The sequence below is a fragment of the Talpa occidentalis genome, unplaced genomic scaffold (assembly GCF_014898055.3).
Source record: "Talpa occidentalis isolate TD23 unplaced genomic scaffold, MPIMG_talOcc4v2.1 talOcc4.17, whole genome shotgun sequence".
NCBI classification, from domain to species: Eukaryota; Metazoa; Chordata; class Mammalia; order Eulipotyphla; family Talpidae; genus Talpa; species Talpa occidentalis.
Window position 1 is genome coordinate 45,868,384 of NW_023601754.1, and position 15,627 is coordinate 45,884,010.

The 15,627-nt window shown below is 51.1% G+C and overlaps 1 protein-coding gene across 2 annotated transcripts; it reads left to right on the forward strand.

Annotated features, from left to right (window-relative positions):
- Window positions 1-17: 17 nt before the first annotated feature.
- Window positions 18-12,682, forward strand: ZSWIM9 (zinc finger SWIM-type containing 9). Of its 2 annotated transcripts, none has more exons than XM_037516880.2 (4): window positions 18-41; window positions 983-1,267; window positions 4,134-4,446; window positions 10,007-12,682. In XM_037516880.2, exons 2-4 carry the CDS (start codon window positions 993-995, stop codon window positions 12,011-12,013), a joined length of 2,595 nt encoding a protein of 864 aa, XP_037372777.1. In that variant the 5' UTR covers window positions 18-41; window positions 983-992; the 3' UTR covers window positions 12,014-12,682. The 2 variants fall into 2 exon arrangements, with proteins under 2 accessions (XP_037372777.1, XP_037372778.1); XM_037516881.2 differs by having other exon boundaries at window positions 28-37.
- The last annotated feature ends 2,945 nt before the right edge of the window (window positions 12,683-15,627 follow it).

A 15,627-nucleotide genomic window follows, 5' to 3' on the forward strand; every position in this document is an offset into this window, starting at 1 on the left:
CAGGGCATTGTGGGAGGTGGACGCCGCTCCGGGGCGGGTAGGTGAGTGGGGAGGGGCGGGAAGGGTGCACATCTGGGGGAGGGGAGAAGCACAGCTGGCTGGGACAGCGGGAGTAGGAGTGGCCGCGGCCAGCGGAGCTGGGAGGGGTTGGGGAAGTAGGAGAGAGTTGGGAGGGGCTGCGCGACAGGGGGAGACACAGCTGGACATGGGGGAGCATCTGGGGTGATGAAGACCATGGGAGGATTGGGGGCGGGTCTAGGTCCTGTCGCACATCTGAGGCGGATTATGGCTGCCCGGAGGAAGGGGCCACAGATTGGTGACACTTGTGAGAATTGGTCTCAAGTGAATGGGGCACACACCTGTAGGAAGAGGGCTCATACTGAATGTGGGGGGGACAGCTGAATGTGGCGACCTGTTGGGGTCACATCTGGAAGAGGGGAAACAGCTGCATATCTGGAAAGGAAGCCCTACAGGTGCATGAAGAATATGACTGGGTCGAAGGAGGGGGTGTCTATGGAGCACCTCTGGGGATCTGAGTTGGGAGAGGCATGGGGGCCGTGGGTTGCAACCAAGCGTCCTTATGAAGCCGGGCACTAGAGGTTACTGCCCAGTGTAGGAGACATCTCCTGGCAGAGGGACGATAGCTGAAAGTTGGGAACACATTCAAGGAGGTGTCCACAACTGAACTAAAGGGTTATTTTGGGAGAGGGGACCCCAAACTGTACTTCCTAGGTAGTCACATCACAGAGGAGACCAGAGTTGGAGTTAGGGACCGGGATGACAGGCTCCAACTGTCCCAGGAATAATGCACAGAGTAGGAGGAAGCCAAAAAAAGGTGTGGAGATTCATACTGAGAGGTTGACAGCTGCATCAGGTCCTGTACTCCACTTGGATATAGGCCCCTTCACCCAAGAGTCAGGTAGAGAAGGGAGGAACTAGGGTGAGGGGATCTGATAACCACGTGTTCCCCTCTTTCACTCAGGTGCCCCAGGATGGAGCAGCCAGAGCCCCCACCCTGCACAGTGGTGGGGCAGGAGGAACAGGAACTTCGGGAACGGGCCTTTTTCTCATGGGCTGAGTTCAGCCGCTTCTTCGACGCATGGTGTCAGCAGCGGCTGGCGCTCTTCTTCGTCAAGAGCTCCATGCACCTGGCACGCTGCCGCTGGGCCAGTGCACCCCCGCTCTACACGCTCATCGATGTGCTCAAGTACAGCTACGTTCGCCTTGTATGCAAGGATGTGCGCGCGCCCAGCCGGCCTGCCGTGGGGTGCGTTGAGCCCAAGCCGAAGCCTTGCTGGGTGCTGGGGGGTAGGGTAGAATGTTAGGGGGAGGGATCACCCCCCTCCAATCAGAAACTGGAGGGAGGGATGCCCACTAAAACAGCTCAATCCACCTTGCACAGAGGTGAGTCAAAGAGGGAAACTTACAGAGGAGGAGACAGCCATCCCAGTTAGATAGGACGTTGGCACTCAGGTATCAGACCCCCAGCTCCCTGGCACCACTCACTTAGCACTGCCATTTCCTTATTTTGTCCACCTGACCTCGCTAAGTGGGTGAATTTGAAACCTTCATCTGGGACCCTGTAGACAGGAGTGGGGCTGTTGAGAACAGCCCCTTTAGGCTTTAGGCTGCCTGAGACCAACTCTACCACATCCTGTCTTTGGGCAATGGACTCTCCTCCAAGCCTCAATTTTCTCATCTGTGGAATGGGGCAGCTCCTGCCGCCTGGGGCTGTGATGTGGTTGCCATGAGACCTTGCCCAAGAAGGCACTTCCGTGGAGCCTGGAACACAGGCTGGCTGAGGAATCCACAGTGGTTACAGAGGTCAGGAACACAGACTCAGGAGCCAGCAGCCTGGGTGCAGACCTCAGCTCTACCACCCATTAGCTGCTGACATTGAGCAAGTGCCTTCACCTCTCTAGGCCTCAGTTTCCTCACTTGGAAATGGGAGAAGTCGTGGTTTTATGAGGATTAAATGAGCCAATCCCTACAAATCGCTGGGAAGTGTCCCGCCCAGAGTGAGCACTCTCTCAGGTGAGACTCACCCCTGGTGACTTAAGCATTTATCGTGGGATGGTAGATTATCTTTGCTTGTTCTAGAAACAGGGGCATAGAGGTCTGGGAACAGAACAGCATCACACACACAGTCACCATGAACTCTAAAACATGAGAGCTTGCATGGAGCTGAAGCTCCATCTGGAATCTCTGTTAATAGAATCCAATTCAGAGTTACAGATGGGTAGTGAAGCCCTTAGTCTGTGCACATTCCTCGCTGGGCAGGGTCTCTGCCTCTGAGCAGCTCAGAGCCTAACAGAGGAGACATAGGCAAAAAAATAAGTTGGAAATAGTGGCCTCATGTTAGTGAGAGAGAGGTGGAGAAGAATAAAAGAGGAATGTTCCACTCTGCTTAAGAGCTTACAGGGTGGTTCTAGAAGTCTTCCTGCAAGAGACCAGTAGTTCAGAATCTTGAAGGGTTGAGTTGTTAATATATGCTCAGACTGAACAAACATGTGGCGCTTACTATGTGCAGGCACTGTGCCAAGTGATCTACAGACATCAGAGGGAGCATAGGTGCAGGAGGGGCTGGGGAGAGTGGACAGTGAGATGCTTCCTGGCTGGGGAAAACTGGTGTGGAGTGGTTGATGAGCTGGTTGGAGGAGATGACTTGGGGCCCATCACTTGTAAGGCCCTGAATCCACCCCCCCACCCCCGCCAAGCCTCTTCTGCTCAGACAGGGCCTCTGTTGTGCCACAGCCAAGGGACAGCCCAAGGGCCGAGGTCTGGGCCAGGTGTTAGCGTGTGTCCAAAGTTAGTATGGGGGCAAAGGCAGGGGTGTGGCTCGTCAAGTCCAGAGGGCCAGCGCTGAGTCCAGGGGCTGGGCCTTTATCCCAGGATGCTGGAGAACCCCAGGAGGGCTGTGAGCAGAAAGATCCATCTGGGGCCTCTTGGGGATGGATTGGAGGAGAGAGATACGTGGGGGGCCAGGGCTGAGGGTCTAGAGAACACACATCCAGGCTTTCTTCCTGTCCTCCTCTAAATCACCATCCCCATTTCTCCTCTGTGCAGCTCCTCATCTCCCCAACCCTCCCTTGAGCTCAGCACTTCTTCCATCAAAACACCAGCCTTTGAAAACACAAAGATCTGAGAACCCGAAAGACCCAAGAAAAAGTGGGCCTGTGGCGTGCAAAGCTAATGATAGCTGTGGTCCTTGTAGAAGAAAAAACTGAACTGGACACAGCAGCTACTTTTTATTTGCTGTCTCCTACCTACCAGCCCCTTTTCTCATCATTTGACATTATTCAAGCCTCTGGTTTAATCCTTGAAGTGAACCTGTAAGGCTGGTGTTGTATTAGGTGCAATTTCCAGATGAAAAGATAGAGGCACAGAGAGGTTACAGGACTTTCCCAAGATCACACAGCTGATCAGAGGGAAAAACGAAAATTTGGACCTATAGCCCATCCCTTCAATCACTGCCTTCCCTTATTTATCTCTGTTCCTCTCTGTTCCTCTCATCTTTATTTCATCATGCTTTATTCATAGGAGAGTGGAATACAATAGTACCCTAAAGATTTTTTGGTCCTAAGCACCATGCTTGTTTACCCATTCATCCTAGAGATTTATTCTGAGCACCAATTATGTGCAGGGTGCAGGTAATTTAGATGGCAGGGTTTTGGAGCAGAGGAACTCCCCATTCAGTGGGGATCCTGCATCACAGATCAAGCAAACCATCCCCCCAGTATGTGATGGAATCTGCCTTCCCAAGGGAAGAGTCAAGGAGGGCTTCCTGGATGAGGTGACCCTGGCTATGTGTAGTGATGGATGTTTCAGGAATAAGAATTTATAATAGGCACTGGCTGTGACCTGGAAAACACATGGGTTGTTTGTACAGTTTAGAAGGCAAGCTGGGCAGGGCTGGGTGATTGTTGTTTTCATAGGATGAGGTCTTCCTGGGATGCATTCAGTGGGATTCCTTCACTCAGTTATTCCTTCACTCTCTTATCCCCTCCCAGGGGTCAGGGGCCTGTTCTAGGTGCTGGGAATACAGCAGTAAAAAAGATAGACAAAAATTCCTGAGTGAGAAGGAAGAGGATGGCAGGGTGATATGACAGTGGCGATGGTCATTCCTCCCACAGGCCCCCCCAGACAGGCTGCCCAGCCTTCATCATCGTCAAGCTGAGCCCGTTGCGAGACCGCCTTGTGGTGACAGAGTGCCAGCTGACCCACTCACACCCGGCCTGCCCGCTCGAGTTCGCCTACTACTTCCGCCCAGGCCACCTACTGGCCAATGCCTGCCTGCCCGTGCGCACGACCAACAGGATCTCCAAGCAGTTTGTGGCCCCAGCCGACGTCCGCCGCCTTCTCTCCTACTGCAAGGGCCGTGACCACGGCGTCCTGGACGCGCTGCACGTGCTGGAGGGGCTTTTCCACACTGATCCTGAGGCCAAGGTGAGATCTGGGGAGAGGTCGACTGAGGGGTGGGGTCACTATTCATCTGCCCTGGCATCCATTCATGGCTATGGTTCTTTCCTGAGTGCTTGCGTGTGGTTGATGAGGACTTACGAGGTCTCCGGGGCACCGAGCTATCCTGTTCTCTGATTCCCCCTGGGAATCCTGGAGGCCCCAGGATAGGAGCCTCCAGCTACATGTGGCTGTTGACCTCTGAAAATATGGCCAGTATGGGCAGAGGAACTGAATTTGAAACTTTTCTATCATCTTGATGCATGGCAATGTATGCAGCTACTTAGGTCTACTGGCTACCTTGGCCAGGTCACTGTCAGAATTGCCTCGCATGTCCAGTGGGAGGAGGATGTGATGGGAGGGCAGTAGGGTTCTGTGCTAGGCAATCAGGAATTGGAAGTGAGGGAAGGTGCTATTTTAAAATCCACATTTTAAAAAACAAAATGCATATCTAGGAAATGTACGAATGATAGGTGTATAGTTTGGTGCTTGTTCATAAAGTGGGAACACCCCAGTACCCAGCCCCCAGATCAAGAGTCACCAGGGAAGGTGTTGCATGTGGTCATTTGATGGAGGAAGAGAATCATAAAGGAGAATAGGATGAGATGAACGGGTGCTGTTTTCTTTTGAGTGCTCAGGGGGGCCGAGAGGAGAAATGCTGGTGAAATGGAGGAGAGAGAATGGAGAGAGGGGACCATCTTTCTGTCTTTAGAAAGGAAGAAGTGTGTTCTAGGCAGAAGGAACAGCCAGTGCAAAAGCTCAGAGGCTACAATAAGTTCCAGATGTTGAATGAACAGCAAGAATGTTGCTCCTCCAGGAAAAGTCATTCTCTTCTTTCATCCAACTTCAGGGATAGAAAAGTAAAGAATGAGCGTGGAGGGAAGGAAGGACAACTGATTTCTCCCTCTGGGCAGTGCTTTTCTCTCATGCATGGATGGGGCCTCCCCTCAGAGGTGAGCCCACTTTTCAGAATCAGGTCGGAGCATTCTCCCATCTCCATTCATGCCCAGCAATAACCCCGATTGGCCACCAGGCCAAGCCAGCCCTTTCCCACAGAGAATATTAATAATAATATTAGCTTTCCTATGTGCCAGGCACTACTCTAAGTACTTTACATATTGTGATTCATTTAAATCTCAGCTGAGCAGTATAAGGAAGGAGTCCCCCACCTGTCTTGTCTCCATTTTACAAAGCAACTGAAGCACAGAGAGGTCAAGTAACTGGCCTGTGGCCACATAGCTACTTAGTAACAGAGGTGAACTTCAGCCGCACACAGGCCATGCTCTTCACTGCTTGATTATCCCCTAGTTTGGAAATGAAAGTCAGACCCCTTGCGGTCACTTAGCCTCAGGGGGTTGAGGGCCTAACCCAATTCAGTGGGTATACGCCCCCCACACCACTGGTCTTCATAGAGCTATTTACGGTTATTACTTGTCCACCACTGAATATATAAGCCTCACCTATTCCTCCCTGGGAACACACTAGGTAGGGCTGCCCCCAGGAGAAGTGAATCCTTCATAAATGACAGCCTTCCAGTAAAGGGATTATCCTTGAAGCTTCTAGTTTGGAGGCCATCTTGGAATCCAGGCCAAACCAAGATGGCACTTTGGGTCTGCACTTTGGCCTGCCTCAATGCTTTTTTAAAAAATGAGGAAGAAGTTCTAGAAAGCCCAGAGGCAGACCAGGGAGAGTGTTATTCCTTTTAAAAAAAAATTAAATATTGACTTTTTGAATCAGTGACACATGCATGTGATCCTAAATTCAAAAGAATACCTGGCGAAAAGTCCCCTTGACACTTTTTGTCCTTCCGGTCCCCTCCTTAGCAGCCACCCGAGTTACTGGTTGCTTGTACATCTTCTGTAGCTTTCTGTCCACAGCCCTGCAAGGAGCCATCTGTGTCTGCACTGTGCAGCATGGGAGCCCTTGGCCTAGTGGGCACTTGAAATGCCATCAGAGCGACCCAGAAGCCACATGTGGAGTTTAATGTAATGAATTGAAATTTAAATAGCCCCCAGCTGGTGGTTTCTGTGTTGAACAGCACAGCTCATTTGCCTATCTTTATTTTTAACCTTCTTTCCCCTTGCTCACTATCCACCCCTCAAAGGTAGCATATTATACACAGGTTTTTGCATTTTGCTTTCATGTATGGGCCCGCCAAATGTCAGCATCTTTTGGTCTTCCTCTGGGGCTGGGCAAATCCTCCTGAAAAAACTCCTGCCTCCTGCCTGGGTATAAAGTCCAGGCCTCTTCTGGGAGCCACGTGGGAAAAGAGCTGGCAAGATGCATACCCCCATCCCTGTCACATGGGCACCGTTTCCCCAGGGTCAATGACTCTTGCTTTGGAATGGTCTCCAGTCACTCAGGGGTGAAGGGAAAGGAGCTGGAGATGCAGCTGCTGCTCAGCAGTCCTACACTCCTGTTTTACTCTCCTTACACCACCCAGGCTGCCACTTTGGAGACCTAATTTTTGGCTTGGGAAGTTTGGGGGATTTCTTTATTTTTTTGGGAGAAAAGGAGTGGGGTGACTAGTTTGTCCATCTAACTTTCCAGTTTCCAGATTGCTTCCTTTTGTCTCCTTTCCTGTTGCCCCTGTCTTTAAAAACAAAAACAGCACCCCTTTTCTACAGAAAGGCTAAGGGAAGAGCATAATAAGTGTGTTCAGCCCCTCACCTTTACATGGGTGTGTCACCTGACTTGTTTCACTTAGGAGGTATACTAAAAGGGTTCTACATTATAATTATCTTAAATAATGGAGAACTCGTCATTCTCATTCCAAGACAAAGTTAAGGAACAATCAGGTATTCTCTCTGCTTCCCAGCAGTCTGCTGAAGGAGTAATTACTTTGAAAAGCCAAATGCCTGGGACTGCCTTGAGTTGGGCTGGCTTACTTGGTCTTAGAAGGGGATCAGACAAGAAAGGTGTACCCAAAAGCCACTGCCGCCTTTATGGGCAAGACCCGCATTTATGGGCAAGACTGAGTAGTTGCTTTCACCAGGGAGGTGTTAAGTTCTTTTATAATATGCCCTGAGGCTGTGACTTCTGGAATGAAGGTGTCTAGTCATGTCTTCATTACCTCATATGTGGCAGGCTTCAGGGGAACCAGCAAGCAGGCTAGCTTTCTGGACAGAGATGCATCTTCATGGAAATGTTGCCACCTTCTCTTATGTGTCAGCTTGCTTTGCCTTCTGAGAAAGGTGAACATCTGGACCTGAATGGGATGGGCACACATACACATACACACACTGTTGACCTAACCTCCCACAGACAAGGTTGATCATGGCATTTGCGAAAGCAGAAGCCTGAAAAGGCTCCTGGCCCTGGACCTAGGCCACTTTTCGATGAGCGTGATCATACCAGCACTGACCCCATCAGATCTCTCAGACACCTTCATAAAATAAAAAAGTGCAAAGCAGTTTCCCTAATAGGCTGTTCTGAGTATCAAACAGAAAATAACAAATGTGCTTGTTTGTATCCACATGAAGAAACTTAAGGAGAATCTAGGGATGAGAGACTGGTGTGTGTGTCAGAATTGCAGGTAGAGGAGAATGATCAGAACAGAGGTGTGTTAAAGCTGGGGTCACCTGGGCTGGAGGGTACAACCTCTGGGTGCCACCATTGTAGATGTCATCCATTGTGGATCAGAGGGTCCCTAAATGGCCTTGACTGTATTACTTGACTTTCAGACCCTGTGGCTTTTTGCACATTCAGACACATTTTAAAGAGGAAGTGAAAAGCCAACACTAGTCTCGACGTGTTTCTCTCTAGAAGAGAATAAGTGGAGGTGCCTGGTAAATGTTTTGACTCTGTTCACCAGGGTGGCCTGAGTAACGGCCAGTGGGGCTCAGTGACTGAACGAATGAAGTTCATTCTTTACTCATACTCCACACCCACCATGAGTCATTGGGGCTCATTTGAGTCACCCAGGTACCCAGGAAGGTGGGGAATATATCCCGCCTAATTACCAGATCTGTCAAGGACCCGGCCTGACCGCTAGCCGTGAAGCAATGCCTCCTGCCAGGGGCCCCAGCCTGGGAGATTCCTGGGCACTGGCCACAGTGACCCGTGCCGACAGAGGGTTGAGTGTCTGCGGCTTCCCAGAGCCATCCTGTTTGAACCTGGCTAGCGTCTCCCCCTCTGCTGCAGTCACAGCTCAGTGTCAGCCTTTCTGTTTCTCCATGAGTCTCAGAGGGGTGTTCTCTAGGCTGTGAGCCCTATTTTTATATCAGGCCAGCCATTTATGAGGTGACAGAGTACCGTAGCTGGGATTTGACACACACCAGGCATGGTGCCAAGCTTTGGACACGAATGATCACGTTAGCCTCCCCATGCCCCTGTCAAATAGACATTGTCAAAGAGATGGAGACATTTTGCAGACAAGGAAACAGAGGCTCAGTGAGGGGAATCCACTTGCCTGAGGTCCCACAACTAATCAGTAAGAGGCAAAGTCAAGATTCAGAACTAGACTTGATCCCGAACCTCTACTCAGGATACATGGCCACACACACGCTCACAAAAGGGGGACACAAAAGTAGAATGAAACAATATCTTAGGGAGGGCAAACAGGCTAGACTAGCAAGTCAGCAAATGAAGATAGGATGTGGAGGGGGCAGAAGTGCCATGCCAGCAGGGCTGGAGGCGCTGAGATTTGGCTGAGATGGGGTGGGCAGAGACCTTGAGGAGCACGTGGTCTTTGAGCAAAGATAATAATTATGGAAATAATGAACATATTCAGAGAGCCTACTACTTGACAAGTGGATATTGTTTAGTGACAGTGATAGTGGTTGTGTCGGCAATATTCTAAATGCTCCAATGCTTTGATGAGAGAAAGCCTCCTCCTTATCATTTTACAATGAGATGGAAGTCAGGGAAGTGGCCAGAAGCCACCTGGCCAGGAAGAGGGGGCTCCTGGATCTGGGACCTGGCAGCCTGGTTCCAGAGGCTGGACCTGACTCTCCATGCACGAGGGAATGAATATTCAGTTCTCAAGAGGGGGAACGAGGCGGTTAAGGAGGAAACCAGAGAGGTTAAGGCACAGGTTAGCAAGAAGTGGAGCCGGGACCCTAGGCCATTGGCTCCACGGTCTCTGTGCTGCACTTCTGTAGTACTAGACAGTGGCTGTTGAACTTAAACATCCAAACAGATTGCTGGGCCCTTCTTCCAGAATTTCTGTTCAGGAGGGTTGGGGTGGACCTGAGAATATGAATTTCTGTTAAGGTCTCGGCAGCAGTAGGGCCCACACTTTGGGAACCCTTCTCTTAGACTGCCTCTCTGTACGTAAAGGAATGAGTAGTACCCATTAGGGAAACCGAGGCACAGAGAGGCCGTCTAGCGCGCAACAGTATAGCTAGGGGTGGTGCCAGGATCCCAAACCTAGGCAACCTGACTCTATCTGTGGCCCTAGTTTTAACTGTCCTCCCTACACTGCCTCCTGCCGGTCAAGACAATAACTGCACACATGCGCAAACGAGGGGAAATGAGATGGGGAGCTGGGCAGAGCGATCCCGGCACCCCCTAATCACTTTCCATGCGTCCCTGTCCCCGACCGCAGGTGAAGCTGGTGTTTGTGGAGGACCAGGCTGTAGTGGAGACCGTGTTCTTCCTGACGTCGCGCACCCGGGCACTGCTGCGGCGCTTTCCGCGCATGCTTCTGGTGGACCGGCTGCCCGGGCTGCAGGGCGCCCTAGACCTGTTGGCTGTGCTGTGTGTGGACGGGGCGGGCCGTGCGCGCCAGGCCGCCTGCTGCGTGGCACGCCCCGGCACTCCGAGCCTTCTGCGCTTCGCGCTGGCCTCGCTGCTGCAGAGCGCCCCGGATGTCAAGGGCCGCGTGCGCTGCCTCACCGCGGGGCCCGAGGTGGCAGCCCAGCTGCCCGCTGTGCGCCAGCTACTCCCTGGCGCGCGCGTGCAGATATGTCGGGCCCAGGGCCTGGAGACTCTGTTCAGCAAGGCGCAGGAGTTGGGCGGCGCCGGCCTCGAGGACCCAGGCCTGTGGCCACGCCTGTGCCGCCTGGCGGGCGCGTCGTCCCCCACTGCCTACGCCGAGGCGCTGGCCGAGCTGCGCGCCCATGGCCCGGCCGCCTTCGTCGACTACTTCGAGCGCAATTGGGCGCCGCGCCGCGACATGTGGGTGCGATTCCGCGCCTTCGAGGTGGCCCGCGACCTGGACGCGTGCGCCCTGGTGCGCAGCCACCGCCGGCGTCTGCTGCGCCGCCTGAGCCCCTCGCGCAGCGTGGCGCAGTGCCTTCGCGACCTGGTGGCCATGCAGTGGGCTGATGCAGTGGGAGAGGTGGTGCCGGATGGCCCAGACGGTGGAGGACCTTGGCTGGAGGGGAGGGGAGCCCCAGTGGAAAACAAGGACAGGGTGGCCGGAGAATGGGGAGGGGCCCCCAAAGAAGGAAGTATTTGGAGAGATGTTCAGTTGGAAAAGCAGAAGGTGAGAGGGCTTGAGGGGATTGTCTGTAGAGGGTCCCAGTTGGAAAAGGGGCACTCGAGAGTGCCAGAGATCCGAGACTGGAGGGGCCCCCAATTGGAGGAGCAGGGGCTAAGAGGGCTGGAAGGGTACACCCGGAGCGGGGGACCTCTGGAGGATGGGAGGACTAGGGTGCTGGAGGCCGCCGAACTGAGCAGGGCCCTGTCTGATCAGGAGAGGGCCGGGAGTCCGAAGGGTAGCGCCCGGAGAGGGGCTCAGGTGCACAGTGATAGGGCCACCACCCTGAAGACCAGGGACTGGAAGGGTCCGCTGTTGGAAACAGAGAAGGGGAGGGGTATGGAGGTCAGAAACTGGAGGGGGGCGCACTTGAAGAAGCCCCTGGAGTTGGTCCCTGAGAAGGGAGACCAGCAGGGACCTCAGTGGAGAGAGGAGAGGCAGAGAGGACCAGAGATTAGAGAAGAGGGTGCAGTGAGAGAGGGAGCCAAAAGAAGGGATCTGGAGGATGTGGTTTTGGTCCAGCTAGGGGACTCTCGGGGAGCAGATCTGGAGATTGGAGATGGGGGAGGAGCCCAGTCTGGGGGCCCCAAGAGCAGAGGAGGGCAAGGGATGGAGTGTGGGGACACTGGAGGGAGGTGTCTAGGACTGGGGACTGAAGTCGTGTGTGGCCCCACCATAGGGCCTGTGTGGGAGGGTGAACCAGAATGGGCAGTGACAAGGAGAGTATACCTGGCCTCAGGGCAGAGCCTGCAGGAAGGAGGTGAAGGAGGCGGCCCCAGGGAACCAAAGAGGCCTTGCTGCCCATCTGGACAGGAGGAAGTCGACTGGGAGCCCCTGGCCAAGTTCCGAGCAGCCTGCGGGCCAGAGTTGGCAGACCTGGTAGCAGAGGAGCTGGCTTTTGCCAGGCAGCACGGGACCCGAGGTTTCCATTGGACTGGAGCTGGCTTTGCCCTTAAGGATGGCACCTCGGACTTCTTCCTGGACAGTGCCCTGACACGCTGCAGCTGCTCCATCCATGCTGCCCATCGTCTGCCCTGCCGCCACCTCTTCGCAGCCCGCCTCCTCACCGGGGCAGCCTTATTCCACATGGACCTGCTCAGGGATTGCTGGGGGAGAGCCCCAGAACCCTGACCTTGCGGGGCCTGGCTCACCACCCTCCATGCTGAGGATGGAAGGGCATGCTTCGATCCCAAAGATAATAAGGCTAAGGCCACATCAGTCCCTCTGGCCACTTCCTGAGTCATCCAGGGTCCTCATCTTGACAGTGTGCCTCTCGGGGTCTGCCGGGAAGCTGACAGTGGTCTCTGAGGCCCTGGAGTCACCGCTGTGGAAGATGATGGCAGGCAGAGCGGATCCTGAGGGCTTCCCTCAGAGGAAATGTGCACTGAGAAGTGGTAGACAGGGTGAGGCTAGGGCAGAAGGAAAGGGACAAAGCTGGGGAAGGGGCGGACACCAGGATCTGGGGAGAGCTGGGCTAAGGAGAACAAACTAGGGAGAAAGAAGCCCAGAGCAGGAGTGGTAAAGGAGTAGTATCAGCAAGGGAGACAGAAAGGAGCCAGCACCAGGGGGTAGGGAGGATAAGGCACAGGTAGACCAAAGAGCAGAAAAAACACAAAGGAAAGGTATGGGAGATGGGAAGAGGAGGGAATGTTGGGTGTTTCTTTAAGTCCCAGAGACTTGCATCCACTGCACCTCCCAGTTGGTCATTCACAGAAGAAATGGGGTGCTGAGTCTGGTGAGATGAATTGGGGAGGAACCATCTGGACTACTGTTCTTCAATATTGAAATAAAACAGTATTATTTTGGTCCCGATGCTGAGTTCTTGGCTTCAGGTTGAGGGTGGGAGGCCTAGATCAGGAGGGACATGGATTTGAGATGGTCCAGGACTCTTTCATTCTTTCTCAACAAGGTCAGTAGGCTACAAGGAATGGAGGAGCCAAAAAGTAAACCATGGCAGCTCAGGCCTAATCCTCCCTCCTTTGGACCTATTTGCCATGGTGGCAACTTGCCAACAACTGGAGTTTACTCTCCATTGTAGTTTGCCCATCAAAGAGCACTTGCCAGTGACTAGTATAAAGAAGGGGCGTATGAGCTGATGCTGGCCAATGGGTTTACTCAGAGTGGGAGGCTTCTGTCAAGGTTCCTTCAGGCTTGAGAAGCCCCACAAGGAGATGGGCAGGCCTAGACCTGTTTTCTGTGAAGCCACAGGTGATGACAGATTTGAAATGAGGAAAACACACACTTACTTGGACTACTTGACTCTGGAGTCTACCCAGGTGTGGGGCTTTCTAAGCACGAGAAAAGATTATAATGATTTATAGCAGTTTGGGCTGAGGACAGAAATCCAGGTGAAGTCAGAATTTTCCAAAGTGTCCAAGTTTTATAAAATTCAATGTGGACATGAAACAGAGGGCACGTTGAAAACCAGAGTTGGATTCAGTAGGAGAGTGGTGCGACCTGAAATTCTAGACTGTTCTTGGATGATAGACCACTAGCAGAGGGTAGGTGCAACTGCAAGAGCAGCAAGAAAAAAGGTCACTCAATGATTTAAGTTATGGAAAAGGAAGATTTTGAGTAGTGCTGCATACTCCATATACAACTTTGGCCCTAGGAAAAAAACATCAAAACATACATCCAATCAAATGTTCACTACACCGTACATCGCCATCAAAAAATACATGAAAACATGTTTTATATCAGATGTGTATATACAATTAGAAACGAAATAACACAAGAAACACATAAAACAAACTCAGAATATTTCAGCTGAGATAATCTTCTATATGAACAGTTAAACATTGTAAAAATCCAAAAAAAACATGTGTCCTAACAGAATGTGCAATATATTACTTTTGGCTTAGAAAAATCACTTCTCCTAGATTTTATTCTATATGGAGATTTCTCCTCAGAAATACATCCACCACAGACATTTCTCGCGCAGATTTAGTGCTACAGGGAAATTTCACCTGAGAAAAAGTGTCTGTCAAAAACATTTCTCCACAGTTTTTGTTCTATATGGAGATTTTACCTCAGATAAACATACGCCAAAGACATTTCTCCTCAGATTTTGTTCCATGTGGAGATTTCTCTTCAGAAACATATCCACCAAAGACATTAAATCTCACGTTTTGTGCTATAGAGAATTTTCACCTCAGACAAAGCATCCCCCAAAGATATTTCTCCTCAACTTTTATTCTATATGGAGATTTTTCCTCAGAAAGATATCCTCCAAAGACATTTCTCCTCAGATTTTGTGCTACATAGAATTTTCACCAAGAGGAGAATGGCCCAAAGACAAGTCTCAGATTTTGTTCTGTATGGAGATTTCTCCTCAGAAAGACATCCCCCAAAGATATTTCACCTCAGATTTTGTTCCATGTAGAGATTTCTCCTCACAGAAAACATCCCCCAAAGACATTTCTCCTCAGATTTTGTTCCATGTGGAGATTTCTCCTCAGAAAAGACATCCCCAAAGACATTTCTCCTCAGATTTGGTTCCATGTGGAGATTTCTCCTCACAGAAAACATCCCCCAAAGACATTTCTCCTCAGATTTGGTTCCATGTGGAGATTTCTCCTCAGAAAGACATCCCCCAAAGACATTTCTCCTCAGATTTTGTTCCACGTGGAGATTTCTCCTCAGCGAGACATCCCCCAAAGACATTTCTCCTCAGATTTTGGCTATATACCATTTTCACCTCAGAGAAAACATCCCCCAAAGACATTTCTCCTCAGATTTGGTCCACGTGGCACTTTCTCCGCAGAAAGACATCCCCCAAAGACATTTCTCCTCAGATTTTGTGCCATATAGCATTTTCACCTCAGAGAAAACATCCCCCAAAGACATTTTTCCTCAGATTTGTTCCACGTGGAGCTTTCTCTTCAGAAAGACATCGCCCAAAGACATTTCTCCTCAGATTTTGTGCCATATAGCATTTTCACCTCAGAGAAAACATCCCCCAAAGACATTTCTCCTCAGCTTTGGTTCCACGTGGAGCTTTCTCCACAGAGAGACATCCCCCAAAGACATTTCTCCTCAGCTTTGGTTCCACGTGGAGCTTTCTCCTCAGAAAGACATCCCCCAAAGACATTTCTCCTCAGATTTTGGCTATATACCATTTTCACCTCAGAGAAAACATCCCCCAAAGACATTTCTCCTCAGATTTAGTTCCACGTGGAGCTTTCTCCTCAGAAAGACATCCCCCAAAGACATTTCTCCTCAGATTTTGTTCCACGTGGAGATTTCTCCTCAGAAAGACATCCCCCAAAGACATTTCTCCTCAGATTTTGTTCCACGTGGAGATTTCTCCTCAGAAAGATATCCTCCAAAGACATTTCTCCTCAGATTTTGTGCTACATAGAATTTTCACCAAGAGGAGAATGGCCCAAAGACAAGTCTCAGATTTTGTTCTGTATGGAGATTTCTCCTCAGAAAGACATCCCCCAAAGATATTTCACCTCAGATTTTGTTCCATGTAGAGATTTCTCCTCACAGAAAACATCCCCCAAAGACATTTCTCCTCAGATTTTGTTCCATGTGGAGATTTCTCCTCACAGAAAACATCCCCCAAAGACATTTCTCCTCAGATTTGGTTCCATGTGGAGATTTCTCCTCAGAAAGACATCCCCCAAAGACATTTCTCCTCAGATTTTGTTCCACGTGGAGATTTCTCCTCAGCGAGACATCCCCCAAAGACATTTCTCCTCAGATTTTGGCTATATACCATTTTCACCTCAGAGAAAACA